Source organism: Myotis brandtii, unplaced genomic scaffold (assembly GCF_000412655.1).
Source record: "Myotis brandtii unplaced genomic scaffold, ASM41265v1 scaffold744, whole genome shotgun sequence".
NCBI classification, from domain to species: domain Eukaryota; kingdom Metazoa; phylum Chordata; class Mammalia; order Chiroptera; family Vespertilionidae; genus Myotis; species Myotis brandtii.
The window spans coordinates 217,068-244,292 of record NW_005370965.1 but is presented as its reverse complement, the minus strand read 5'-3'; the positions used below and the strand labels follow the sequence as shown (position 1 = coordinate 244,292).

The 27,225-nt window shown below is 47.6% G+C and overlaps 1 protein-coding gene across 10 annotated transcripts in view; it reads left to right on the top strand.

Moving 5' to 3' along the window:
* The window catches only part of SAG (S-antigen; retina and pineal gland (arrestin)), a 37,283-nt gene extending 10,814 nt beyond the window's left edge, over positions 1 to 26,469 (top strand). Inside the window, exons 1-17 of one of the 10 annotated variants that reach the window (XM_014530590.1) lie at positions 222 to 300; positions 542 to 753; positions 1,302 to 1,432; positions 5,556 to 5,616; positions 7,671 to 7,715; positions 9,319 to 9,512; positions 10,994 to 11,053; positions 12,739 to 12,815; positions 13,995 to 14,130; positions 15,091 to 15,175; positions 17,196 to 17,268; positions 19,889 to 20,026; positions 20,249 to 20,326; positions 21,624 to 21,647; positions 23,142 to 23,197; positions 25,817 to 25,832; positions 26,232 to 26,469. In XM_014530590.1, coding sequence (XP_014386076.1) covers positions 1,358 to 1,432; positions 5,556 to 5,616; positions 7,671 to 7,715; positions 9,319 to 9,512; positions 10,994 to 11,053; positions 12,739 to 12,815; positions 13,995 to 14,130; positions 15,091 to 15,175; positions 17,196 to 17,268; positions 19,889 to 20,026; positions 20,249 to 20,326; positions 21,624 to 21,647; positions 23,142 to 23,197; positions 25,817 to 25,832; positions 26,232 to 26,340 — 1,227 coding nt within the window. In that variant the 5' untranslated portion in view covers positions 222 to 300; positions 542 to 753; positions 1,302 to 1,357 and the 3' untranslated portion in view covers positions 26,341 to 26,469. The other 9 variants (XM_014530592.1, XM_014530589.1, XM_005882939.2 and 6 more) reach the window with 9 other exon arrangements.
* The last annotated feature ends 756 nt before the right edge of the window (positions 26,470 to 27,225 follow it).

Below are 27,225 nucleotides of genomic sequence, written 5' to 3'. Positions count from 1 at the left end.
ATCTGGACACTAATCCAATTTTCACCCTGCTCCTTACATGGGATTTGGCTTTGAGACACAGACCTGGGTGCTGGGCCCCACTCCAGATCCCCTACAAATTCCCCACACACGTCAGCCAGGGGCCTCTCTGGGGTCATCTGGTTAGACAGCGAGGGCTGGCTGCCACCCCGAGGGCACAGAGACCTTCTCCCCTGAGCCCAGCCACTGGTTGCACAAGGTATGTGACTGCCCTTGCACAAGCCTTCTCAGACACTTGGGGCAGGCACAGGGAAGAGCCAGGGCCAGGATGACAGGAGTCAGGTTTTTTTGTGTTTTTTTTAAATATATTTTATTGATTTTTTACAGAGAGGAAGGGAGAGGGATAGAGAGTTAGAAACATCGATGAGAGAGAAACATTGATCAGCTGCCTCCTGCACACTCCCCACTGGGGATGTGCCTGCAACCAAGGTACATGCCCTTGACCGGAATCGAACCTGGGACCCTTGAGTCCACAGGCCGATGCTCTATCCACTGAGCCAAACCAGTTAGGGCAAGGAGTCAGGTTTTCATGGAGTCAGTCTGTCCCCATTTCGCCTGTTCCGTGTAGCTTCCATGGACTTTGCTTGTTGGGGAGACTTGGAGGGCATTGAGCTCCAGAAGCTAAGACGGCCTCTTCATGGTGCAGCTGGGCAGGAGGGAGGAGGAACAGGAAAGCACCACCGGCTACAAATGGCTGCACAGAACTTTTGGGGGGATTCAATGCATTTGAAAATGGTATTTGTGAAGGGGCTCTGTTGTGCTTTTCCGGAAACTTTTCTATTTTAATTGCCATAAGACGGAAAACCTTAGGACAGAAAACCTTCTCGTTGGAAGCCAGCTAGACTTCCTGAAGAGGTCTACTAAGAGGTCTGCTGGCCCTAGCCAGTTTTGCTCAATGACTAAAGGGTCCTGGGTTTGATTCCAGTCAAGGACACATGCCCAGGTTTCGAGCTCCATCTTAGTGTGGGGTGTGCAAGAGGCAGCCAATCAATGATTCTCTCATCATTGATGTTTCTCTCTCTCCTTTCCTCTCTGAAATCAATAAAAATATTTTTTTTAAAAAAAGAAATGTTTGAGGCTTAGCAATAAAAATAAAAACACAGCTTTAAAAAGTAGCACACTGCCGGGCAACACAAATTAGACAAAGACCCTATTTATAAATCAAACATGGAGATTGAGGCAGTAGCAGGAAAGGTCTGATGGATGTACTGCATCTCACAAGTAGGTTTTCTACCCAGAATGCTCTTGACTTTATATTCAGGATTGATTTTACCTTTCTCCAGCCCCCTAACACCCAACGTACATCCCAAGGTGGAAGAAGCTGCCCGAGACAGATAATATGGCCGCCAACGTCAAGACCAGTAAGTCTACACCACACCATGTTATCTTCAAGAAGATCTCCCGGGACAAATCGGTAAGTGGCACAGAAGTGAGTGGCTTGTGGAAATGTTTGTTTGTTTGCTTATTTGTTTTTTAAAGGAGCATTTTCAAGAATAGATATGATCGACACCAAGACCCTGTGAGGCCAAAGGAAGCTCTATGTCTATTGTCTATCTCTGCCTGAGATGGACGATAAGTGAGATATAAGTGAATAAGTGAATTGCAGAAACACAACTTCTCTTCAGTTGCAGCAAGACTTTAGTCCTGAGACCCTTAATTTTTTTCTAATCACTCATTCTCCAACCAACCTCCAGTTTTACTTCTTTTCCTAACCCAACCCCCAATTTTATTTCTCTTCGTAGCCAGCCTTGATCCCATGACTTACCATTTCAAACACTGTTTTGCCAATCACTGTATTTGGCCTTTTGTCTATCACCTGCCCAGGGAAAGCCCTAATGCTGCTTCGACACAACTCTCTATTCCTGTGCACCTGCAATGCTCTCAATCTCGCTGGGCCTTCAGGGCCACTGGGTAAGGGAACATGACTGGCTGCTCCCTTTCCACCATGCTGCCCTGTGGCTGCGTGGCCACTAATATCCCGGCAAACAGCATACTAGACACAGATAACGCCACTGTTGGCTCCCTCGGAGGCACATTAGCTGGTCTAGATGTGCCTATGAACCTCCTGGCAGGGGAGACCGGGGAAGGTCCACCCCAAAGCCTCCGTGGATGGGATCTCCTTGCTCCATTCAATGGCTTCTCAGGGGCCAACCATCTCGCTCAGCACCATCAATACAATGCTGCATATGTAATTTTAAATTTTCTAATAGCTGCATTGAAAAAGTAAGAAGAAACAGGTGGAATTCATTTTAATATTAAGTTTAATTAACCCAATATATCAAAAACTCATTTTAACATGTAAATGATATAAATATTATTGCAAACATATTTTACATGCATTTTCTGGTGTGCAGTCTACATTTATAGCACATGTCCATTTGGAATGGCTATATTGTACCTATAAGTCACCACCTGTAAATAGTAGCTACCGTATTGGACAGTGTAGCTCTAGGTCCTTCTTCCAGTTGACTTCTGAAGCCTATACTGGACCATCCAAAAAACTCCATGATCTTTATGGTGTCACACAAGGAAATCATGCTTTGCACAGTCTCTCTCTACTCTCCTCTCCTTGCTGAGGAACTCCATCATTTTCATCAAATGCTCTGATTCTTTGGGGTGATACGTTGGGTGCTCCTCAACCTTTCATTCTTCAAACTCTTTTCCAACTTGTGTCTTGCCAGCACGCTTTATCTTGACTTCTGGCAGAAGTAGAGAGAAACCACTCCTGCTGGGCCGTATCATTTATCTACTCTTTTGTTCCTCACACCTAAATATGCATCCTTTGAACCAAGACATTTAGAATTTTTTGTAAATGTAAAAATAATTTGTCAATATGTCTCACAGATTAGGATCATTCCAATTGCAACCTCTATATGGGTCCCGGCACGGAGTGCCAGGGCTCAGGGGTCACTTCTCTGTGACTCTCTCCACTCGGCCCTCTTTCGTCATCTTCACCCTCCAGCTGGTGGCTGCCCCAGCTCCATGTGTCTCTCCCTCCCTGTCTTCCAAGAAAAGGAAGAGGCTATTGCTTCCCGGGGTCTCTTTTTAAGAGTGAGGAAATAGGCCCTGGGCCTGTGTGGCTCGGTTGGGCATGGTCCCCTGCACCCAGAGGTTGCTGGTTCCATTCCAGGTCAGGGCATGGGCTGCAGGCTCGATCCCCAGTAAGGGGCATGCAGGAGGCAGCCGATTGATGTTATGTTCTCACATCATGTTTCTCTCTCTCTCTTAAAAATCAATGAACTATTCTTTAGAAAAAGAAGAAAAAAGTGAGGAAATATTTTCCCAGCAGAATTCTGTCCTGTATCACTGGTCAAAACTGGGTCACATTCCCTCCTTAAGCCAATCCTGAGCCATAGGAATTGGATGATCATAATTGGATCCAGCCAATCAAAAATCATCCTCTGGCCCTAACTGGTTTGGCTCAGTGGATAGAGCATCGGCCTGCGGATTCAATTCTGATCAAGGGCATGTACCTTGGTTGCAGGCAAATTCCCAGTGAGAGGTGTGTAGGAGGCAGCTGATCGATGTTTCTCATTGATGTTTCTAACTCTCTATCCCTCTCCCTTCCTCTCTATAAAAAATTAATAAAATATATTTTTTAAAAAAATCATTCTCTGGGGCTGGTCTCCTCTTAGCACAGGACCACACTGGGGATGGGATGGTGGATCCTGCCATAGTTGGTGACTTTCATCCAGGAAGAAGGAGCACGTGGCTATTGGATAGGCAAGCAGCAGGTTGGCTACAGTCTCACATTCAGTCCCACTTCTCTACCTGTCCCTGTCCTTTCCCTTCCCCTTCTACTCCCACAGAAGAGGTGCCTTTGCTCCCATCTGAGGTTCACGTTACTCATACCCTGAGTCTCATGGTCCACCACCTCCTTAGAGTCCTCCATCATCAGCCTCCCTCCTGGGCTATATCTGCAGCCTCTCCTTCTCTACCAGGACTTTGCCTGAGCAGCGAAACAAGTATTGATCATATGCACCTTAAAAACACCACCTACTCCCCTTGACGCTTGTTCCCTTTCTAGCTCGCTGACCTTCACAGCCAAAGCATGAAAACGGAGATAACTCCCACTCCTGTCACCAGCCCTCTTCCCTCCCACTCACTCTTCAGTCCTCCCCTTCCTGACCATCTCAGCTGCCTAACTGGCCCTCTTTCCAAACCTACCAGTTCATTCTCCATTTTGCTGCTGACGTGATCACAATCTGTATTCTCCTCTGTAAAATGGGGTTAATTCCCATCTCACAGAGAGTTGTTGTGAGGATTAAATGAAATAATGTAGCCACAAGGCTTAGCTTGGTGCCTGGTACAAGATAAACACTCTAAATGCTATTTAATTGCAGATTTTTCATCCAGCTACAAATGCTTCACTATCTTCCTAGATTCTTTAGGGTCAGTTCCCCTAAGACCCTTTCTGGCATCAGTCTGCATCCCCATTCGGTGACCATTCACCTGCAGATGAAAGCATCCTTTTGGCTGTGGGCTTCGTACACACAATTGCTTTGCCCAAAAAGCATCCCCCACCACCCAACCTCTCATCCCCCATCTGGTCACCTGGCCATGCTATTCTCAGGTGCTTTAACATCCGTCACACAAATAACCTAAGACTTGGGGATTCACTCCAGGACATCTGATGGGAGAGGGTAGATCTAGGAGATGATTTAAAGCCAACAAAAATGATTTGGGAGTTTATGGAAATAAAAATATGAATTTAAGAGGCTTAGGGAAGAAGGGGGTTAGCCAGGGTGCACCCATTCACTGTGGTGCACTTAGCAAATGTTGATTGAATTCCTGTTATGTAGCAGGTACTGTTGTAGGTACTGTGATGGCTGAAGGACAGAATTCTTGCCATCGAGGCACTCACAGTACCTCAAGTTAAAGTGGTGACTGGTGGTGAACCAACCTGTGCTCTCCCGCAGGGGGCGATGGTAAAGAGACCTTTGCTGCCAGGGGCGTGGAGGTGGACAGGATGAGGGCTGAGGCAATGATCCTCTCCCTTGTACCCAGCTCCACCCTCCCCTATCCCTCAGAGCACAGGTTCAGGTTTACCTGTAAGGAAGCTCACCTGGTAGGATTTCAGAGACTTCTCTGAACTCCCGGCTCTTTGCTCAGACTAGAATTTCTTTTAACAAGGAGGGGAATCTTTTCGCTCACAGCTAGACATTAAAGGTTTAACATGCAAATGTGTGGGAGAAGCCTCATTTGCATAGATGTAACTTTCTACTAAAGTATTATCAGTTAATTCAACCAGTTGAACTGGTTGATATCAGACCTGGGCTTGATGGGTAAAGGTGGAGAGAACAGGGTGCATCCAAACGGGTGGGAAAGAGCAGATTTATGAGGCGGAGGCAAGCACACCCCTCGCCTTCAGCCCATCATCTCTGTCCATGGCCACACAGGGGGAGAGCGGGCTGAGGACCCAAGTGACTCCTTTTCTCAAAACTCATTAAAAGGTTTGGTTGTTGCTGATTTTTAAGATGAATACCTTAGGTTACTGTACTTTGGCCATTTAGAATCCATACCTGTTCTTCCCACAGGTGACCATCTACCTGGGGAAGAGGGACTATATAGACCATGTTGACCAAGTAGAGCCTGTGGGTAAGTTGAGTTTAGAGTAAAATTTCCATGCTGATGTTCCTTTAAGTTATCAGACAACTACTTGTTTTGTATTTATAAAAATCAGCTTGCTAATAATCTAACCAAAGAAATGCAGATTAAAGCATCAGTGAGGTGCCACTGCCTGATTGGAAATAATTTTAAAGAATATGGAGGAGACAAAGGACTCATCTCTAGACTATACAAAGAACACTCAAAACTCAACAGTAAAAGGAAAATAAAATCTAATTAGAAAATAGATAAAAGACATGAGGCATTTCATCAAAGAAGACATATGGATGTCAAATAAGCACATGGGAAAATGTTTGACATCCTTAGTCAATAAAAAAATGCCAACTGAAACCACAATGAAATATCATTATATGCCTGTCAGAATGGCTACAATTAAAAATACTGACACCGCCAAATGTTGGTGAGGATGCAGAAACACTGGTTCATTCACGCATGGCTGGTGGGAATGCAAAATGGAAGTCACTCTAGAAAATAGCTTGGCAGTTTCTTAAGAAATTAAACATACACTCACCGATGACCCAGCAATTGTACCCCTGGACATTGATTTACCCCAGAGAAGTGAAAACTATGTCCACACGGAAACCTGTACACATTTGTTCACAGCAGCTTTGTCTGTAATAGCCCCAAACTGGAAAGAACCAAATGTTTCTCCATGGATGAAGACGGTTAAGCAATCTGTGGCATATCCTAGCATGAGATTCTGCTCAGCGATAAAAAAGAAGGAATGGCTGATTCATACAACCGCTTAAGGATCTCCAGGGTGTTTTGCTGAGTAGAAAAAGCCAGTCTCAAAAGGCCATGTACTGTAAATTCCATTTATATAACATTCTGGAGATGAGAAAAAATTATAGAAATGGGAAACCGACCAGCAGTTACCAGGGGCCAAAGGGGTAGGGGTGTGGCTCTAAAGTATCAGTTCTCAACCTGTGGGTCGCGACCCCTTTGGCGGTCGAAAGACCCTTTCACAGGGGTCGCCTAAGGCCATCCTGCATATCAGATATTTACATTACGATTCATAACAGTAGCAACATTACAGTAATGAAGTAGCAACGAAAATAATTTTATGGTTGGGTCACAACATGAGGAACTGTATTTAAAGGGCCAGAAGGTTGAGAACCACTGCTGTAAAGGAAGCACCTGAGGAAGAGCCTGGTGCGAGGGAGCAGTGCTGTCCCTCGCACCAGTGGTGGACACACAGCTCTGCACAGGCGATGAAATGACAGAACTGTGCACACATTGTACCCATGTCAGCTTCCTGGTGGTGATATTGTGCTGTAATTATCTAAGATGTAACCACTGGGAGAAACTGGATGGCGGATGCACAGGGACTTCTCTGTACTATCTTTGCTACTTTCTGTGATTCTATAATTATTTCAACTCAAATAGTTATTGAAAGAGAAAAAAAGGAGTGTACAAAACAGGCATTTTTAGGCACTGAGGATGAGCACGTCTCTCAGCAAAATGTCTCTGGAAGGTGGTTTGGCAGTGTGTTATCTAAGGCTAACCCAGGTCTACCATGGGTGCCGACAAAGGTGTCTATGAGGATGCTCATTACAATATTCTTTACAATGGGGAACATTGAAGCAGCCTAACTCCCCTAACAAGAGGGGGGCAATTAAAAATTTATGCTACATTTAGTCTTTGGAGCCATGTGTAGCCATTGAAATGATGAGTATACAGTGTGTGTGTGTGTGTGTGTGTGTATGCATGCGTGCGCATGTGTATAGATGTTTGCAATATTGTTGAGTGAGGAAAGCAGTTACTGAATAGTATGTGTAGTAGGATCTCTCTTTTTCTTTAGTAAAAACATCCATGTAAGTGCATATACGTCTGGAAAAAAATTCTGTACCAATGTCTTGACCGTGGATATCTTTGGGGAGTGGAAATTTAGGTGACTTTTCTCTTTGCTTAATTTTCCTATGATGAACATAGTTTACAAATGCAAGTAAAGATCTCTGTCTATAGAGAAGGCCACTGATCTCTCTTGTCTCCTCCAGCCTCACTGTTCTCTCTCTTTGCTGCAGATGGTGTTGTGCTGGTGGATCCTGAGCTTGTGAAAGGAAAGAGAGGTGAGAAGCTCTCGTCCTCTGGGAACAGTGGTCTGGGCTGGGCTGGCGCTGGGAAGGGGTGTTTGTGTGGCAGGAGGGCTGGGCGCCGCTGGGGCTCTCCTGCACACCGTGCTGCCCTCCCTGGTATCATCCTCAGGAGCCGGTCCTGCACACAGCAGAGCTCACTGTCCCCATTTCTCAGATGAAACTGAGGACTCAGGGAAGCCAGGTGACTGAGGCAGCAGGAGAAGTAAATGGTGACAGGGCCGGAGCCCAGGTCTGTCGGCTCCATCAACTCTGCACGTGTCCCCATGTCACGTAGTTCTATGCCACAGCCAATCGCAGGCGGACTCCTTGGTGGGTTTCTCCGAAAGGGGGAGCTGGAGGCTGCAGGAAGGCAGGGTTGGCCTGCTGCTCACGGTGGTGGTTCTGAACCACAGCATCACAGCTGCCTTGAAGATTCTGGCAGTTGGGAAGTGTGGCAGGTAATTTGGCACTAATAACAGTTCGGAAACTAAATTAGAACAGATTTGAATTATCCTTGTGACAATGTCACAGACTCAGTTCCATTCTGAAGATGCCTTTTTAAGTAGTTGCTACTGGCAACCATGAGGCATTGTTCCTAACCCTGGATGTGCCCCGGGGACTATGTCAGATGTGGGGCCATCGGCACTGAGGGGGCCTGGCAGAAATGGGGCTGAACATCGCCACCCCTGCTGTCTGCTCCCTCCTCATGCTGCCCTCGCCAGGGAAGGGCTCCTGCTCCGAGGTAATACCACGTCAAGCGGTCCGTGTCTCTTATCCTTGGGACAGACAGAGACAAAATCCTCAACTAACTCCCTAGGTCCATGGGGGACCACTTTTGTATGCTTTATGTTCTAGAACAATGTGTGGTTTTATTTACCACATTAAAGACAGTGGCAACATGTGTAGGTTCGTGTAATTCTTTGGTCCACTGGGCACAATTTACATCTTTCAATCAGATTGAGTCTCCAGCAGTGGCCACTGCAAGCATGTCAAACTCGAAGGCTAACACAGACCAAATAAACAAGGCATGCGGCCCGTGGGCTGCGAGTTTGACGTGCTTGACTTACTAGTAGAGCATGCTGGTTTCCCAGCAGTGTGGGAAGAGGGGTTTCTTCCTGCATTCGACTCCATCTCTTCACTTGGTCCAAAAGCCTCTCTAGTTCCTCTCGCAGACCCACATCCAGCTCTGGCACAGACCTGTTTGCTCCCTGGCACAGCTTCCCTCTGCTTCTTACCTTTGCCCTCAGCTCCATCCAGATGTCCTCCTCTCAGAACCCAAGCGACCTGCACTGTTTAAAAGCCTCCTGAGGTCACTGAGCTGGGGGTCAAGAGGAGGGGGTGGTGAGATGGAGGAAACAGTTCGGTCAGGTGACAAAGTAACAGGGTTCTTGGGAGGTGCCCCCAGGCTCCTGGCATGCCCCTGTACAGTAATTAACACACGCCCTGGGAAAGGTGTGTGGCCCAGCTGGGTGGTGTGGTTCTCAAACCCTATCCCCTCCAGAAGCTAAAGGTTGGATGCCGTTACTGATGGTGTCAGTGGTCGCCCATGCTCACTCAGCCGACGGGCAATCCCACCCTTCTCTTGCCTGCCTTCCAGTGTTTGTCTCCGTGACGTGCGCCTTCCGCTACGGCCAGGAAGACATCGACGTGATGGGCCTGAGCTTCCGCAGGGACCTGTACTTCTCTCGGGTCCAGGTGTTCCCTCCTGTGGGGGCTGTGAGTGCCCCCACAAAACTGCAGGAGAGCCTGATCAAGAAGCTGGGGGCCAACACGTACCCCTTTGTACTCACGGTGGGTGACCCCTACTATGTGCACACCCCTGCCCTGGTTCCTTCACCCGCAGCACCTTGTAATGTGACCCAGAGCAAAGGAAAGGGGACAGGAGTGACTTCACATTTGTGGGCCTTCAAATTGCACCCTTGGAGGAAATTCTAGATTGCACGGGCTGTGGTTGTCTTTTTTTAAGTCCTTGAAAATAGCCTGTCAGCCTTTGAAGGCACCGTTTGAACCAACGGCTTAAATATTTCCCTTCATCCGACTACCTAATTACATGCGCATGTTATTCCTTAACTTGCCCAGCTATAAAAAGAAAGACGTGCCCCTCCGCTGGTCCTGAGGAATTCTAAACGGAAAAGTTCCTTATGGGACAGGAGATCTTAGTGAAATAAGAAGCCTTGTCTATAGCTCTGTGAGTCATGTCAGAGAAATCGCCTCACCTCTCGAGGCTGCGTCTCCCCTGGGAGCACCTGGCTCCCCAAGGGCCAGTCTGCCTGCCCTCTGAGACTTGGCGTGAACTCTGCTAGTGTGTCTTATGATTATATGCTCCTCCAAAGTTACATGGTTCAGCCTAAAAAAAGAAAGGAAATTCTGATACACGCTACAACATTATGCAAAGTGAAAGAAGCCAGACAAATACTATGTGATGGTTCTCATAGGAGGTCCCTAGAGTGGTCAGACCCATAGACTCCGAAAGCAGAATAGAGGTTGCCAGGGGCAGGGGAGAGGGAATGGGGAGTGAGTGATAATGGGGACAGAGCTTCGGTGTGGGATGATGCAAAGGTTCCGGAGGTGATGGTGAGGATTGTGCAGAACAGTGTGAATATACTGCGCCCATAAAATGCTAAGTTTCATGTTGTGTATATTTTATCACAACGCTTTTTAAAGAAGTCACTTTAACAATGTTTCATGGTCCTGGGTGGTCCCATGCACTGGTGCTGGGAGTCTGAAGTGACATTACCTTTTGGAGATAACATGTCAACGTGTATCAGAACCTGGAAAGTGTGATTTTGACCTGACAGTTCCCTTCCCAGCAGAGTAGTCTCTGGAATTGATTGACACTGTGCTGAGGGGGATGAGGAAGGGTACTTATTGCGACATTGCTGGTCATGGCAAAAAAGTCAAGACCAGCCAACGAAAGTGTCTCGGGAGCCCTAGCAGAGCCGTAACTCATGGCGGGAACATCGTCCTAGCACAAGCCCATCCTGAGGAGTAGGATCAGGGTCAGTGACATGAGCAAGCCAGATGGCAGGACACCCGCATCACATGGTCCCATGTCTGAAAAACACACACATACACACCGTATATTTGTGTGTCCGGTGTACACAAGACTCTCGGGCGGTTCTGTTCACGGCGTCCTTCTGGGAATTGGGGTCGTGCATGAACATGTGTTTCCTTTTGCCTGCTCCTCATCCTCGTTTTCTAGTTTTTGCACGATGAGCATACATTCCCCATGGAATCACCTCTGAAAGAAGTGATCTGTTGTTTCTTTCCAGTTTCCTGACTACTTGCCCTGTTCGGTGATGTTGCAGCCAGCTCCGCAGGATACGGGCAAGGTGGGTTCAAGAAGAAATGCCATGGATTCGTTCCTTCAAAAGACTTTCAAAAATGGCTTTTTTTTTTTAATGGAAAATTTCAAACATACACAGAGAGACAGTCTAATGAGCCTGTAGCTTGTCTTCAGCAAGTATTAACCATGAGTAATCCTGTGGACGAAATGGTGAAATGGTACCCCTCGTAGGTCTCACAGGTTGATGGAGAGAAACAGGCAAGAAGCAAGTAACAAGTACCTATGATGCATTCGAGGATGCCAGGCGCTCTGGAGAGCAGGAGGCTGTGAGAAGCAAAGGGAGCCTGGAGGGTGCTTGTTCAGGATGTTTAAGGACGGCCTCTCTAATGGGGTAAAGGAGACGCCATTCTCTCCTAGGGGACAGCCTTTCAGGCAGAGGAGATGCTGCATGGTGTGTGCTGGAGCAGGAGGATCAGGGGTGAAATGTGGGACCAGGTCAGAGAGGTGTGGGAGGTCTGGCCAGATTGTGAAAGGCCTCAGGAACCGTGGTGTAGACTCGGACTTTTTCTGAGTGAGATGGGAGCCCCTGGTGGGCTCTGGACTTAGGTTTCCAAAGGATCGCTCTAGCCACTCGCTGAGAATGGGGTTGGAGTGGCCAAACCTGAGCTGCGAACTGACAGAGAAGCAAAGGGGCTGAATCTGTGCAGGGGAGCAGTGGCCATGGTGGACCAAGGACTCCAGGCAAGGAAGGAGGACAGGGGACAGGAGGAGGGAATGGAAGGTGCTGGGACCCAGGATTACTGGCAGAAGAGTCATTGGCATCTGGGGTACCTGGGGGAGGGAGCTAGACACATGCCAGGTGAGGGCAGAGTGGCAGGTCTACACCTGGATGGAGGGTGCAGTGACAGGCAGTGAGGGGTCCAGGGCAACGCTCTCCAATGTGGGTGTCCTGCCTCCATGTTAGAGGTTGTGAAATCAGTGCCATGGGCCCGCAGTGGCATTTAAGAAAAGTGGAACAGAATGAAACAGAAGAGAACGGGAAATCTCAGTGTCTCACATGCAGCAAAGCTCAGGGATATTTTACAGGAGTTGTTTCACATGCACGTGTCTGTTTGCTGGGCCACACTATAAACTTGACTTCTTACCATGGTGGTGAGATATTTGAAAGTTACTGGTCTAGAAAACCGGGTGTGGGCAGCCCAGATGGAGGAAGACGAGGTCACTAAATCAGACTGGGGGACACTGTGCCAGCCAAAGTGCCACCCTTCAGTCCATCCTGGGAGAGGAAGTATCAGAGCTCAGTGTGAACTGAGGCCAGCAAGGCCTGGGAGAGGGGGCGTCTGCATGCCTGGGGGTCTCAGGGCCGTACAGCTGAGGAGACCTTTGCACTGGGGCTTGGAGAATACACAGGAGTTTGTCAAATATGAACAAGAGAGAAAGAGGAGCATTAAGCATTTCAGAAGAAGGAATCGTGTGTGCCCATGGTAGACTGGTAAAAAACATGGCTTGTGCAGGAAACGCACATGGTGGGAGGGCAGGGGGACCAGAAGCGAGGTGTTGCATGGCTAAGAATGCCGGGGTGATGGTGGGTAATGACATTTTTATGGCGAACCCTGAAAAGGATAAGGCTGAGACCAAAACAGAAGGTGCAAGTGACACTCCCAAGTGCCATATAACCTATCCAAGAAGGGTGGTCCTGACCTTGATCTTGTCTGCTCTCTGTCCCTACAGTGCTGTGGGGTCGACTTCGAGGTCAAAGCATTCGCTACAGACAGCACCAATGATGAAGAGGACAAAATTCCCAAGAAGTAAGTTGTGGGAGTTGGTGAGGGGCCAGGGTGGGAGGTGGTAAGAGACCACCCTTCAATTTGTGTCTATGGCAGAACTCTTCCCAGGGGGCCTGCACGTTGAGGATAATGGAGCCTCCCTAGCCCAGGGCAGTTGGGACAACCTCTACCCAGGCTCCGGAGGATCAGTGACTGATCATTTAGGGGAAAAACCAAAAGAGAATGACGGGAGTTAGCAACCTCAAGGGCTCCTGTAAGGCCCTGAAAGCCTCCAGATTCCTTCTTTCGTTTTCTTCTTCTTTTGTCATTTTTTTCATGTGGTAAAACATATATATATCATGAAGTTTACCATTTTAACCATTTTCAAATGTACAATTCAGTGGCATTAAGTATATTCACTATGTTGTATAACCATAGTTACACACAAAATGTCTCATTACTCCAAGCAGAAACTCTGCTCATTGAGCAATACCTCAAATCTCTCCTATCTTCCCAGGCCTGGTCTCCCGTTTTCTTTAAAAAAATAAATAATTTTTTTTATTGTGTTTGTTTTTAGAGAGAGAGAGGAAGGGAGAGGGATAGAGAGATAGAAACATCAATGAGAGAGAAACGTCATTAACTGGCTGCTTCCTGCACGCCCCCTACTGGGCATTGAGCCCACAACCCAGGCTTGTGCCCTGACTGGGAATCAAACCAGTGACCTCTTGGTTCTTGGGTCGACACTCAACCACTGAGCCACTCCAGCCGGACTTGTTTTCTTCTTCTTCTTCTTTTTTTTTCCTGTTTTCTTCTTATACCTGAACACAGTTTCCAACTCTGTCACCAACACTTTCTCCTCATACTCAGCACACACCTATCGCTGCCATAGTGATGAGTAGCAGTGATGTGGCACACATTTGAAGCATGTCATGTAAAGCACATGACATGAATTCCCACATCAGCCTCCCCCAGAGGAGGCGGCCCAGAGCCCTAACCCAGGATGTGAGAGTGACCCTCGGGAGAGCGGATGGGCCCCACACCACCCAGCTGGTGAAATCACAGAGAAAGGCCTGGAAACCAGGTCCCCGGGCCCCTCCTCCATCCCTCATTGGGTTCAGCTGTTTGTTGGGTCCCAGGGTGACTATGGGAGAGAGACCTGGGGGCCGTCCTGAAGAGGCCCGAGCACTAACTGCAGGACTGTCTGTGACTTCCCGTCCACAGGAGCTCTGTGCGTTTACTGATCCGTAAGGTACAGCACGCACCGTCCAAGATGGGTCCCCAGCCCCGGGCTGAGGCCGCCTGGCAGTTCTTCATGTCCGACAAGCCCCTGCACCTCGCAGTCTCCCTGAACAAAGAGGTAACCCATAGGCACTACTGTGCTCCGTGTGGGAGCAGGTCTGGGGGTGGGCTCCGCCCAGTGCCCTAACGGCTGTGGGTGTGTTTCTAGGGACAGTTTAAGTACCAACCTTTGAGAACGATTGGCTCTTTTTCTTCATTTGGAGCTAGTAAAGGTGACCATTAGAATAAGGTCACACTGACTTGCACTCCACTCATTGTCAGTCCTGACCAACTGGCCATGGGAGGGGCAGAATGTCACACCCTGACTCCAGGCTATCTTTACCCCTCTCTGCCCTCATTTATTAGTGTGGCATCAATGTGTGTGGTATTGCAAACTGTTTACTTCCCTGGAAAATTCAACCATGGGGGGGCGGCCATGACACAGGTTAATGTCATCTATGAGGTGTGTCATAGACAAAAAAGGTGAAGAACCACTGGCTGAGGCTGTCTCTGGCCCTTCTGGTCACCAAGAGTCACACACACATGTTGGCAAGAGCCTAAATACTCTGTGTGCACGTGGGTGTGTGCCTGCATGTGCATGTGTGCATGTGCAAGCATGTGTGTTCACACATGTGCAAGGGCTTGCCTGCCTGGACCCAGGTTACACAGGCACCTCCACTGAAGAGAGCTCTACCCCACTGATTTCATTCCATTTCATTGTTCTGCCCCAAATAACCTTATGGTTCCACCCAGAATCCCAGGGCTAACTCTGCAGTGACTCTCAGGACTTGGATATTCCGGGCAATTCACTCTGCTCCACATTAGTCACCTTTTCCATCTCAGCACCCACAGATGGGCAGAGAGTGTTCCAGACCCTCCTCTAGAGGAGACACATGGCTGTCACTTTATCTTCCTTGAAAGTATGGGGATCCAGCCACTCATTCTAGTTAAAGAATTGAGATGAATTTAGAAAGCCACGAGATTAAAGATACCACCACACTCTGTTCCCCTTTTCTGATTTATCTGTTAACATTTTCAGATCTACTTCCATGGGGAACCCATTTCTGTGACCGTGACTGTGAACAACAACACAGAGAAGACAGTAAAGAAGATTAAAGCATTAGGTAGGACCTGCTGCTCAAAGCTGGAGGGTGGAGCCTTCTGGAATTTCTCAACCTAGTCCTATTTCCCGAGGGTCTCTCCTCTGGTCAGATAAGGCCCTCCTGGGTCCTTGGAACTACCTGTTTGCCTCTGTTGTCATGGACAGTAGGGCCTCACAGGGAGGAAAGCCCATTGATGTCATCCCAGCTTAAGGCTGACTTTGGTCTGGGGACAACTTCCTGACAGGTGATCTTCCTGGAGGGGCCCAGGGCCAGGTCTCAGGACAGCCTGGACAGGAGTTTTCCTCCTGGGATCAGTGATGAGTTGTGTTGACAGATCAGCACAGCATGGTGGGAAGACACTGGCCTGAGGACACTGGCTTCCTGTGGGCTCTGCTGTGTGCATCCTCTCCAAGTCCCACTGGCATTCATGGCAGGGGCTCCTGGTCTACCTCCCTGGGTTTTGTGAGGGGCTTTGTAAATGGTAAAGTGTTACTGTTGCTGGTCATGTTGAATCCCCACGAGGTGATGGCTAAGCCCCACCAATACTACAGGAGAGGCGCCGCCCACTTGCTGTTCCGACACTTCCTCAGCTCAAAGGGCGTCAACATGCAGGAGATGGTCTTATATAATGGTCTTATATGGGCTACATAAAAAAGACACGACAAAATAACATAGGTGGGACACCTCCAAATTCGCTTCCAACTCAAACATTTGATGACTAAGACAAAGGTAGACTTTGTGTGTTAGGGTGACTTACCATTCCAGGACTTTCAGGCTAAAACGAGGCCAGCCCCAGGCAGACCAAGATGGGTCACCCTATGTGTCATTGATAAGATTCAGGAATTTGCTGCATGCATACTAAAGAATTCTAGGTATTTCCTGATGCTAATATGAATGTTTAATTTGCAGCTTGTTTTATATTGGTTTAGTTCATATGCCTTTAATTCCTTATAGAACCTGACTTATTTATTTAGTGTTCAATACAAAGTAACATGATTGTGAAAGTATCATTTGATACTTTGATTTAAAATTATTTCTCAAAGTTTTATGAATGCTAACATTCATTAACACCATTAATTTTTTAAAGAAGCTATTAAATTTTCGGCTCTGTGCTGAGTGCTTCAAACAAATTGTTTCTTTTAATCCTCAATTTTTATTTTTTATTATTATTTTATATATTTTTTTATTGATTTAAGAGAGGAAGGGAGAGGGAGAGAGAGATAGATATATCAATGAGAGAGAATCACCTGACCGGGAATCAAACCCCGACCTCCTGGTTCATAGGTCGACACTCAACCACTGAGTCACACCATCTGGGCTCAATTTTTATTTTAGTGGAGATTAAAATTCATCTTTTTAATCATCACAACACCCATATGAGTTAGAGACAGTTATCACTCCCATTTTGCTGATGGGCAAATTGAGGCTTAGAGGTGCTAAGTAACTCACAGCTGACAGCTAAGCTGGGATTTGAACTCAAGTAGTCTGGTTCCAGAGCCCACCCTCCTGTCCACCATGTGTACCCACAAGCCCATCCTGAGGGGCCTCCAGATGGTTTCTGGCTTGGACACCTGGAAGGAGATGCTCCTTCAGTAAGACAGAGAATGCTGGAAGGGGTGGGCTCGGAGGAGAAGAGCAAGTGGTGAGTTATTTGATGCTGGAAGATTATGTGCCTTGGGAGGGCACCCAGAGGCGCATCAGAGAGGAGGGGCCTCCCATAGAAGAGCAAGTGGTGAGTTATTTGATGCTGGAAGATTGTGTGCCTTGGGAGGGCACCCAGAGGCGCATCAGAGGCTCAGCAGAGAGGAGGGGCCTCCCAGGAGGTGCAGTTTTAGGAGACTGGCTCATGGGTAGGAGTTGTGACAAAGCAAGTTGTATTGGTGAACAGAAGTGGCTTCAGAAATCTCAGCCTTTAAGCTTTGAGCTGAGAAAGCTAAGCCTGAGAAGCATGAGAGAAGGAAGACCAACCGCATCCCCAGAAGGCCAGGCACCTGCATGAAGGACCCCACATGAATCGCCCACCCCTGTCCTCCCTCTGCAGTGGAACAAGTGGCCAATGTGGTTCTCTACTCGAGCGACTATTACGTCAAGCCGGTGGCCCAGGAGGAAGCACAGTGAGTAACTGTTGGGTTTCTATTTCCTGGGCGGCCCAGGCTTCTTTGTCAAGTTCCCCTTTTGTCTATCTTGACAAGGGAAGTGAATGCTCAGCTAGCTTGCCAGCTCTTCACTTCCTTCCCTTTTCTCACTTCAAGGGCTGCAAAGAAGGTTAGCGTCTCCATTCCGTTCTCACTCCCAAGAGTTCTGAGAGATCAGTCAAGCTAAGACTTGACGGAGAGGAGAGAAATAAACCTAGAAATGTCACAGTGGAAACAGCTGGACCTTGTATGTATCCTTGGAAGACATTGCTAGAGACGATACTATTCCTTACCTCCCTCCCCGCAGCAGATATTCAAACAGTCTGTCAGCCCAGGGAGGGCTCTCTATCTTTTGATCTTCTCCTCAATTTGAAAATCTCATACCAATTGGATTAGCATGCTGGATCAAGTCTCAGCCCCTTATCACGAATGACTTTTCTCCCTTTATTGGAACCAAAACCAAGAATCAAAACTGCGATGGCTTCTTCTTGGTGGAGGGAGAGACCTGCCCGTTCTTGCTTTGTGCTAGGCAGGCAGATAGAGTCATTAAACACACATGCCCCAGGGAGGATCCCTTGGGAAGGTCTTTGTCTAGCTGGCATGTTCTAAGTACTGATGTATGCAAACAGTATTACCACGGTTAGAGGAAGGGGTGGTGAGGAAAGACAAACTGATTCGGCAAGATAATATTACCCAATATTTAAAAGGTAACTTTGGGATAAACTATTACCCAAAGCAGATCCAGTTATGCAGGAAAGAAGTATAACTCACCAACCAAGCCTAAGGTCTCTTTTAGGAGCATCTTTGCACACTGTGACCTAGGAGTCTTCCTGGCTCACCTTTGGGCATATGCTCAACAGTGATAGGAGGGAACGGTCCTCAGCTGAGTTTCCCCTAATATACCCCATAATCTGGTTCTCTTTTCAGCTCTCGGTACATTTTTGGACCAAATGATTCTCAGGAAACTAGGAACCAATCTAGGGCCCCCCTAGAAGTGGCAGGGAGACTGAAAGCTAGGCGGGAATGTGCTAATGGGTCTCAGACCAGAAGCCACTCAGAAGGCGAGGGCGGCAGAGCATGGCCCTCGTCCTTGAACCCTGGGGCTCCCTGGGCTCTAGTGGGTGGTCCTCCATCACTCATTCAGGAGTACTGCCCACCATTCAACCCCAGGTCCTGAAGGGACTGAGAAGTGGCCTTGCTGGCCATCCCTCTTCCTGTTACCTTCCCCTTAGGATATAATTTCTGCTTTTGTCATTTGTGGCTCAAACCAAACATGTTAAGAGAGGTTCCTGCCCGGCCAGCATGGCTCAGTGTTTGTGTCAACCTATGAACCAGCAGGTCACAGTTCAATTCCTGGTCAGGGCATATGCCTGGGTTGCGGTCTTGATCCCCAGTGGGGCATGCAGGAGGTAGCCAATCAATAATTCTCTCTCATCATTGATTTATAGTGTGTGTGTGTGTGTGTGTGTGTGTGTGTGTGTGAGAGAGAGAGAGAGAGAGAGAGAGAGAGAGAGAGAGAGAGAGAGAGGTTCCCACAGGGCCCAGATGGGAGGGTGGGGGCCATCTCATACTCCAGCAGAATTCTGTAATGAGCATGCCCAGGAGCTTCCCGTACACACTGCAGGTGAGAGAAGCCACAGCTGCTTGAAACTCCACAGGAGGCTCAAATAGGGAAGCCATTCTGAGTGTGGTAGTTCAGACTCCCAGCCTGTCTCAGGGCAGGCTAAGGAAAGAGTTGAGGCCCACTCCTGGGCACTGTTTTTTGGGCCCCGCCCCGCCTACCCCTGGCCAGATATGGGGGTGGGGGAGGGGGGTGCCCGGCATGCTTCCCTGGTTGCAAAGTGGAGATCCTGCGAGTACCTACTCATTCATAAGGTTGGCAGGGAAGAGGTACAAGGCCACTCTGATGGCTCAGTGTGACCTGGTGTCAGTGTGCAGATGCGTGGCAGAGCCACTGGGATCAGTGAGCTGGGTCCTGCTGGCCTGGAGAAACATGCTGCTGTGTCCCCAGCTCCATTTCAAATCTACGCTTTGATACCAGTCCCCTGTGTCTGTCGGATGGTGGGAACACCCCCGTCCGACTGACCATGGAAAAGATCTGGGAGCATGTGCTGCTCTGAACCCAAACCAGTGCAGTCTCTGGTTCACAAATGGAGGACCTTGCCTTCCCCTTTTCGATCACCCACCACCATGGGACATGCTGACCCTCCCGCCTCAGAGTGACAGTTTTTGGCAACAGGTGGCCCTGCAGCCAGCTGTGTGGTTCACAGTCTCAAGAGGAGATCGGTGTGGTCCTTGACCCTTGGGCCAGTTGGTATCATTTAATCCCACAGAACATTCTAGAATTCAGTTATTAGAGCAGACCAAGGGACTCGAGGAAATGTCGTACTGTTGCTGACAGCCTATTTTGAGTTGTCAGTAATACTCCTCTGCCTCTCGTCAGGCAAATGCACAGGTACCTGAACTACCTTTCCAATGAATCGCAGGGAGCTTAGATCTGGAACATGCTTGATGGCACACAGGGGCTCCTGGGACGGATGGTGGCTTTATGGCTGTGAGAGCAATTAGTCAGATCACCTCTCTGATTATCTTCCTGCAGAGAAAAAGTGCTGCCAAACAGTACTCTGACCACAACGCTGACGCTGGTGCCCTTGCTGGCCAACAACCGAGAACGGAGGGGCATCGCCCTGGATGGGAAAATCAAGCACGAGGACACGAATCTTGCCTCCAGCACAATGTGAGTCCTCACAGCTCAGGAGATGACTCAGTGTAAGGCAGAGCAGGGAGAACCAGGAAGCACACCCTGTTCTAGGACTTTGACAGCTTGGTTGAGTTCACCAGGTCCTTGAGAAGACGCCCCCATGATGGTGTGCCTGCGTGGAGATGAGGGGTTGGTTTCCCAGTCCTTGCTTTCTATTGCTCCCCTGCATTCTTCTACTTTTCCTTTCTGTTTATGCAGCATCAAGGAGGGCATAGACCGGACCGTCCTGGGGATTCTGGTGTCTTACCAGATCAAGGTGAAGCTCACAGTGTCAGGGTGAGTGTCCAAGTCCCACCACTCTGTTGGCCCTGTCTTGGCCTTTGATTAAATTGTTTCATTCCTGAATGATGGGGAGACAGAAAGCACAGGAAGGGCCACAAATTCTACCAATTACCGAGTAGAGTTTTGGAGAGACTCTGTTGATTTAGTTTCATATTTCTGTCTGATAGAACAGCACATGGAAAAGGGTAGAAAAGTGGATGATGAAATATGTGTACTGTTAGTACCACATGACAAGAGTGGGTGTGCCTATGCTCATGTGGTGGAAGTTGACATGCAAAAAAGGATGATGAGTTCAGTGTGGTGCTGAACCTCAGGAAGGAATGGTGGCTATCAAGGGAACTCTCTTAGATCTCAGGGAGGCATCCGTCCATAAGGAAGAGATCTTTCCTTCCCTTCCTAATGTGTAATCACAGGATTTGGGAGTTTCCTTTTTATTCAAGAGCACAGATATCTCAGAATTCCGAAGAAATGGTTTTATCTTTTTTAGTAAAATGAATTTCATCCATTTTAAAAACCTTTTCCAAAAGAGAAAAACTTGAGCCCTGGCCGATGTGACTCAGTTGGTTGGAGTATTGTCTCATGCACAAAAGGTTGCTGGTTCAAATTCCTGGTCAGGGCACATGCTGGGGTTACGACCTTGAGCCCCAGTAGGAGGCATGCAGGAGGCAGCTCCTCCCTCTTCCTTCTGATCTCTCTAAAATTAATTTTAAGAACATATTTTAACGAAGGGAAAACTTTGAATTCTCATTTTCCTTTTCAAATTCCATTGCCAATGGCTTTGGCCTCTAACCTATATGAGCCTTGGTTAGTTCAACCATCAAAGACAAGTCCAGGCATAGATTCCGTAATTCTGAGTAGATAATTGCCCAAATTTTGGTTGGGACAACAAAGTAGAACAAACATAAGTTGATTTTGCAAATTTTTTTAACAGTGTTTGTGTTCGTTGTGTGTTTTTCAAGATGTACAGTGTTTCCTTTCATTTTCTCAAAGAGTATGTAAAGCAGAGTAGAGTTTCTCTTACAATAATCTTTGTGGCCAAGAGAGAAATTCTGATCTGTGGTTTACTCTTAAACAGTAGGGCTTGAACCTAAGTGCCTCCTCATTTGAACCAATCCACTTGAGAAATCACAAATGGAGAGGAATAGTGGGGTTGAATATTCAGGGACACAAACGTCCTAAAAGTTGTGAGTGAAGGACAGGACTGGGACACGTCCCTCCTCTAAGTAATGGGAAATGAGGCCATGCTACATGGTGGGCAGTCACCACAGCCCTGTCTGCTTTTGTTTCCTAGCTTTCTGGGAGAGTTCACCTCCAGGTAAGCCTCGTCACCTTCCTTCTCGCTTGATTCCAGGGTATCAAACCTGGGGTTCAAAACAGTCACAGTGGAGCCTGGTTTCCTGGCAGCTGTGCTCAGAGCCATTATGAAACCATGCCCTCTGCCTTTCGGGTGCATCATGCAAAACTTGGCCGAGAGCTGGGGATGTTTCCTTGAGACCACAGCTGAGGCTACACCTGGGCAAGGACACAAACACACACACTCAGGAAACCGGCACACTCCATGCAGCTGCCTTGGTGTGGCTGTGTGTTTGATAAAATGTACATAACATGAGGTTTACCATTTTAACCCCTTGAAAGTGTACGATTCAGTGGTGTCGGTTGTGTTTACAGTTGTTGTGTGATTGTCACCGCCACTGAGCTCCTGTACATTTTTACCATCCCAAGAGAAAACCTATATTCTCTCCCATTTGCCCCTCTCCCTGGTCCCTGGCAACCTCTAATCTGCTTTCTATTTCCAAAAGTTTGCCTATTCTGGACATTTCCTGTACACAGAATGAGACAATATTTGTCCATTGGTGTCTGGCTTCTTTCGCCCAGCATAGTGTTTTCAAGGTTCATCATGTTGTAGCGCGTGTCAGTGCTTCATTCCTTGTATGGCCAAATAATATTCCATTGTATGGATATGCCACATTTTGTGGTCCTTTCATCTTTTGGTGGACATTTGGGTTGTTTCCACCTTTTGGCTATTGCGAATAGTGACAGCTGCCTTCCATACCATGCGCAAAGAGGCAGTCTCACATGTTGGAAACAGGCACTGAACTTACATACTCCTTCACCCCGACTCTTACCATCTCCTTCCCTCACAAATCAGGGTATGCATCTTCTTCTAGACCCCATCTGTATGTCTGTATTGGGGTGTGGTGACAACGGCCTTGTAAACATGTGCTTTGACCAAAGTGGTAACTGTGGGGCGGGAGGTAGTGGGTCCTAGGTGAAGCACACGCTCTCACACACACAGACTTACACACACCCTTGCCATTCTCCCTTTGTCTAGATTTTCCTTCTGCTTTCCTTCCTGACTCCTTTCCTTCCTTCTTTTTATATAAATTCCAATCTGCCCCAAAGCCCTTTAGCCTCTGGAATTTGGTGATCTCTGGTCATCTTTATTCTGCTCTCTATTCAAGGGACTGTGTCCCCGGTCCCCAACCCACCAGCCTTACATAGAAGATGTAACACATATAAATTGTGTACATTTTTGCAAAGGATATTTTTCAAAACTATTCTCCCTCCACCTGTCCTCCACCACAATATGGTGTCACTGAAACTAATAACCAGGAGGAAAGGAACCTGAAAATCCTAGACGCCTCGGCCACGAGTATGTGAAGTTTCTGGACCACCTGCCAGGGAATACATTTAGAATTTCTACTTGATCACTTCTTGACATCTGGTTTGTTTTGCTCTGAATCTCACTGGATCCTGTGCAATTTATAATTGTGTGTGTAAGAACAATCTGCTTTCTTCTTTTTTGTAGCGAAGTGGCCACTGAAGTGCCGTTCCGCCTCATGCACCCGCAGCCCGAGGACCCAGGTCAGTCTGCAGCGCCCTGACTTTCTCTGTCATTCACAACTTTCAGATTGATTACAAATTCACTGCTAGTCTTTCCTGACCACACCTGTGAGCACAGGCGGGCATGGCCATGTCATTCTCAAGGTGCCTGGCTCCGGGAAGGCGTGCTCACATGCTCAGTCCTGAGCCAGGTGCTTGTCCACCCTCCGTGAGCTTGTCCGAGCCTCCCTGGGCTCAGACATGGGCAATCTTATTAGGTTTTGTCAGGAATGATTTAAAAGCATAGGTTCTCCTGTTGAACAGACCTAGGTTTAGATGTAAAGAATGTTTAAAGTGAAAAATAATTTTGAGAGCCTGAGGCTTTTGCATTTCATTTGGAAACATTAGCAGGCCTTTGGAAGATGAGTGTTTTTGACAGTGGAGATTGTGATGAGAAGATAGAAAATACCAGGAAAGAGGGTCAGGCTGGGGTCCTGACACCGTGGCTCCTGTGAATTGTAACTCTATTGGCTCTCGTACAGGTGTTAAAAGTAAATGAAGCAGTGCCTATACGACTCTGAATGTTCTAAAAACTGTTGGCCTGTACACGTGAATGGTGAATTGTATGCTATGTGAATTGGATCTCAACAGAGCTCTCTTAAAAAAGGTGGATGAAGCAGCAAAAATAATACAGGTGCCATCTGGGAAATTCTGAGAAAAATTCTCCACTGAGTGTTCAGTGGCTTAGTTGTCAGGACAGAGGAATGGGCCTGCCCGAAAGGGAATCTCACAGTTACAGCAGTAAGGAACATTGGGAATAAAAGTGGTGTAAGCAAGCAGGATTTCTTTTTTCCTTATACTTTATATCTAGCTTTTATGAAATGGATAATGAAATGACATCTGAACAGTAGAAGGGGCCCCAGATTCATTTGGGTTTGTCTCAAAAATATTTGGTCTCCAAGCATCTTTTCCAAATAGTTTGGATTCAAATGCTCAGTGTGCTTTGCCAAAACCTTCCCCCGGGGGAAACATACAGTCTAGCCATGTTTATTTTATTCACTTATGCTTGTGTCATTAAAATACTATTTTGAACTATGTGAGATTGAGATGCATTCTGGTCTCTTTCAAGGACATTTTCAAAGGCTATTTTAAAACTGTGGCCTGAGGAGATGTCACAGTTTATGTGAAGTTGTTTTCTGCAGCTGTGAACAGGCGTTATAGCTGAGCTGGGGGGAAGTGGCATTATTCCTTTTCTGGGTATGACATTTCCATGTTCCAGTCATTCTGGTCCTTCCATCGAACATATCACACATCTGGACTCACCAATGATCTTTTTTTATACTATGAGATTTCAGGGAAAAAGGACAAGTCACCCTATGGCCTTGAAATTCTGATTTCCAGAGATTTATGAGTCACTCAGTTTTATTCATGGATGCATGCTCACGTCTCACCTGCCTAGGTCCCTGCTTCCTGGCCTGGATGACAGACTCCAAGCAGAGGAAGCGTTAGGTTGCGGCTGGGAAACTCTGCCAGGGCCAGGGGCCAAGTAATTTGCATGTAGTAAGTGCTGTAGAAATGCTACCAAGCTTTTATTGTCCCCTGTCAAGAGCATCCACGGGGAACGCAGGGTGTTGATTGGATTCTCTTCTGGGCTGATGGTCCCACTTAGTATAATTTTATGCTCAGCACTGAGGGGGTCCTGGAGGCTTCTTGCCCAGGGGATGTTTTGATGAGTCAGCCTCTCCGTAGGCTTCCTGTGGTTAGCAGCCCACACAGACACTTCCCTCTCAGGGCTGGCTTCCAGGTGGGCACGAGGCACAAGAGCAGTGGCTTGCCATCAGCACGGGGCTCCTGAGAAACCATCTGGAGTTGTTTAGCATCACTTCGCTCTTCCTGGCTCACCACTGAGGGTTGCACCAGTACTTTACTAGGGAGGCAGAAAGCTAAAAAAGAACAAAAAAACACCCCAAATGAATAGCAATTAACTGGGGCTGCAAAACATACATGAGAATATAACCCAACAAAATGAAGATCAATATGCTAACAGAGAAATGGAGAGGGGCCAGAGGTAGTTCTCAAGGTCTAATGCCCACCCCAACCGCTGGGGATGCTGGGTAAGCATGAGGCCTAGGACTCACCGCTCAAGAGCTGAACGTGTGGATGGTTTGAAGTGGGTAGGCTTGGATCCTGACAGCACCTGGGGACTCTGATCTGGAATGGTCCTAGGACACGTAGGGAGAGACGCTTTCAAAGAGAAATGTGACATCAGAGAGAGTGAGGCCAACCAAGGACAGGGTTCTATCCTGACAGCACCTGGGGACTCTGATCTGGAATGGTCCAAGGACACGTAGGGAGAGACGCTTTCAAAGAGAGTGAGGCCAACCAAGGACAGGGTTCTGGAGGTGAGATTGTGGCTTGGCCCCCTTGAGCAGGTGAGGGTTGTGGCACTTTAAAAAGAAGCGATGGCTAAAAATGCAGGGAGAAGGCTCTCCGAGCAGGAAAAGGCAAAGAAGAAGGAATTACATGCCATTATCATGAAATGTATGTATCTAGACCTTTTATTCCCCCAACTATAAATCACTAAACAAGGAAGACATTTTCCAGGTGCAGCCATTATACAGAATTTATGCTAATCTCTCTCTTTTTCATTCCATGCTGCAGCTATGGCAAAGGAAAGGTGAGCCACTGCCTTTTGTTGCCCTGTGTTCTGTGACTTTCTCATCTGGCACAACCACTTTTAGGGTCATTTTGTACACACCTCATGCTCTTGACACAGGTTTGGACCCTGTTTTTCCTTTTGTTTCCTAGTACTAAGACACACAAACAAACACATGCACACACATGACACATGCATGCACGGATATAGTGGGTGTGTAGTCTGCTCTTGGGTTTTCACTCTTTTTTTTGCCCGTTAAAGAGATTTTCCATGAACAACTATGAGAAGGGTGGGGTCCTGTGTTCATCATGCAGGAAACTCTCCATCGCTTCCTTTGTTGCAAAAAGATCTGTTTTGTTCGAGATTTCGTTGTAAGCCTCATAGTGTGCCATGATCAAAATGTTCTTTGTTTACTTTTAGTTTTCAGGATGAAAATTTGGTTTTTGAGGATTTTGCTCGTCAAAATCTGAAAGACTCAGGAGATCCTGAGGAAGGGAAGAAAGACCAGGAGACAGCTGCGGATGAGTGAAGAGGTGACTGAGGACCGGAAATGGATATTAGCAGTCCATGAGCAAAGCTCCACAGTTAGCCCTTTAGTTATGCTAAATACCAAAGTGTGAGTCTCTTCACAGAAATAAAGTTTGTCTGTTCTGTTGGGTCCTGAGTCAGGCTTGCTTGCTGGGGAGGCTGAATGACATCACCAACAGAAGCTGCAGCCTTTAGGGTACCTGAGTCTGGGATGGGGAGGGCAGCATCTAAAAAAGAAGCCAACCTTCCCTGCAGCGGCTCAGCTCTGGCTCTTCAAGGTGAGAAGGCAGCTGAAATGGATATGCTCACCTGTGGGGCCCAGTGTGTCCTGGGCTTTCTCCTAGGGTCCTGTGTAAGCCATTTCCCTGGAAATATATAGGGGAGGGGCAGTGTTTCTGATCACATTGACCAATTCTAGCTCCAGGACCACAAAAGAACCTCCTGAGATCAACTGGACAGAGGACAAATGTGGGCCAAACACACTTCACTGATTCAACTCTGGGGGCCAAGTCCCTGTTTGAGCTCAGGTTTGTTGGCTAAGTTTCTATTGAATGCAAGCAATAAACTCAGATTTGGCTGGTTTAAGGTGGGAAAGGAATGCATTGAAGGACCTTGGAGTGGCTCAGAGAACTGAATTAAAGGAAGAACCTGAGCTGCCATTTCTGGGTTGCGCAGAAATTGGAGAGGCTCCAGGGGTCCCGCCATTTACCCAGAGCTGTGGCTCAGCACCAGAAGCTCCGGGTCTCAGTCAGGTGGATCAGTGCCCTGTGGCCCACTATGGCAGAGCCAACCCTAAGACCGTGTTGCCCTAGAAGAGGGGATTCATTGCAAGCCTGACAGGCTTCTTCGTTAGAGTATCTTCATGGAGATCCGGCTTAGAAGGGGT